The sequence below is a fragment of the Babylonia areolata genome, chromosome 1, assembly GCF_041734735.1.
Source record: "Babylonia areolata isolate BAREFJ2019XMU chromosome 1, ASM4173473v1, whole genome shotgun sequence".
Lineage (NCBI taxonomy): Eukaryota > Metazoa > Mollusca > Gastropoda > Neogastropoda > Buccinidae > Babylonia > Babylonia areolata.
The window spans coordinates 77,467,083-77,469,334 of record NC_134876.1 but is presented as its reverse complement, the minus strand read 5'-3'; the positions used below and the strand labels follow the sequence as shown (position 1 = coordinate 77,469,334).

General features: G+C 44.6%; 1 protein-coding gene across 1 annotated transcript in view; it reads right to left on the bottom strand.

The window, feature by feature from the left end:
• Positions 1 to 1,636, bottom strand: part of LOC143288815 (myoglobin-like) — a 17,803-nt gene extending 16,167 nt beyond the window's left edge. Inside the window, exons 1-2 of the mRNA XM_076597489.1 lie at positions 1,571 to 1,636; positions 398 to 493 (exon numbers count right to left, since the gene is read on the bottom strand). Of these exons, the coding sequence (XP_076453604.1) occupies positions 398 to 493; positions 1,571 to 1,636 (162 nt within the window). The remainder of the gene's footprint in view (positions 1 to 397; positions 494 to 1,570) is intronic.
• Positions 1,637 to 2,252: the final 616 nt, after the last annotated feature.

Below are 2,252 nucleotides of genomic sequence, written 5' to 3'. Positions count from 1 at the left end.
ACACACACACACACACACACACACACACACACACACACACACACACACACACACTCCATAGCACGCACACACGCACACCACAATACAACCCACCCACCCTCGCACACACCTACCCACCCACACACACACACACCATAGCACGCACACACGCACAACACAATACAACACACACACACACGCGCGCGCACACACACACACACACACACACACACACACACACACACACACACACACACACACACACACACACACACCAAAACACAACCCACACACACACACACACACACGAACACACACACACACACACACACACACACACACACACACACACACACACACACACACACACACACACACACACGTATACAGCATGATAGAAAAAGAATAGTGATTTTACCTGGAGAGTCTCCTGCCTCATGCTGCCATCTGCAATCCGCTGGGGCATTTCTGTAGCAAGACGATGCCAGGGCGCGAAGTAGTCTGGTAACATGGTCTGCAGCATCACAGCAACACATTATAAACATTAACCCTTTCACCGCCAAGCTCGCATTTATGCACAGGCGTGGTAGAGGACCCATGTCACTGAAAGGTGACCATGAACCTACTGCAACTCTCTCCATACGAACGGCGAAAGAGACGACGTTAACAGTGTTTCACCCCAATTACCACCATCAAAATATTGCAAGCGGAAGGCTCTTATACTGAAGAGGTGAATGTTGACAAAGAATACCACAATTCTGACGACGGAAGCTAAAGGTTGGGTCATTTGAGACACCCACTGGACATCCGAGGGGTCTATGTAGAGGAGAAGAGAGGACTGGCCGTACTGAGTGAGTTAATGTTCGGTGGCAGGATAGGGCCGTATTTTCTATACATCGCAGGGGGATCCCCAGCTATTCTCAGCCACTGTCTTTTCTGTGTTAATACCACAAGGAAATTTTGTACTCTAAATTGACTGGCGGTGAAAGGGTTAATCAATCTGTGATTCAGTTAGACGAATGACTCAAGTATGATACCGTCCCTACTTTGTGTAAGATTCGGGATGAACCCGATTCATTTTGCGCATATGATGCTCCAAAGCTGTGAAACATAAACGAATAAAGACAATTTCGACTCTTTCTCTTCAACATTCGGAAAAGAAAGTTTAGCCAGTCTGGACTGAAGGGAATTCTGATATTCTTGAGTATTAAAAAAAAAGAGAGAGAAATGACCTGAAACTGTAATCTCTGTCTGTCTGTCTGTCTGTCTGTCTGTCTGTCTCTCTCTCTCTCTCTCTCTCTCTCTCTCTCTCTCTCTCTCTCTCTCCATCTCATACTAATAACATTATCCGTATCCGAATCACAGTCTGTCTGTCTGTCTCTCTCTCTCTCCACACACACACACACACACACACACACACACACACACACACACACACACACACACACACACACACACACACAGCCTTTATCTTATATGAGACCAGTGTATGACTACTTGCAGCCAAACATATCCATTCAAATCTAACTTATTCCTCTGAGGTTATATACTGTCTATTAAAAAAAAAAAAAAAAAAAAAAAAAAACTGTACCAGTGGATTTTCAAGGCATAAGCCAGTTGTTTCAGAGACACAGCACTCCTCCAGATCCAGATTCATCGTGTGGTTGGTACGTCCAGGCAAGTCCCCCTGTCAGCTGCATGGTAGGTACATAGGTGTCTATTTCTTTATCTCATAATAGTCGGTTACTGACGCGAGCACTCCCCCCCATCCCCCATCTCTCTCTCTCTCTCTCTTACTCTCTCTCTCTCTCTCTTATAAACATTTGTCAGTTACAAACAAACAAACAAACAAACAAACAAACACACACACACACACACACACACACACACACACACACACACACTGACACACACGCGTGCGCTCGCGCGCTCACACGCACGCACACACACACACACACACACACACACACACACACACACACACAGTATAATAGTATTTGCTGTGATGTCCTGAATTCACTAATGTATCCGAATCAACCTTTCACTACCAAGAGTGATCAGGTTGTTTGCTTTCATGTATTCCATTTCAGATGAAGATCAATGCTCTTGGTAAGTGACCAAAGATTATTTCATAAAACTTTCTATATAAAAACAAATGCTGTGTCTATATTCTTGTGCAACCATGCTGCGAAACTGACAGATTGTTCTCCAGTGACTCACTCATTCCGTTTGTGGCAATCGGAGAAACGCTCTTTTTTTTCTCTTTTTTTCTT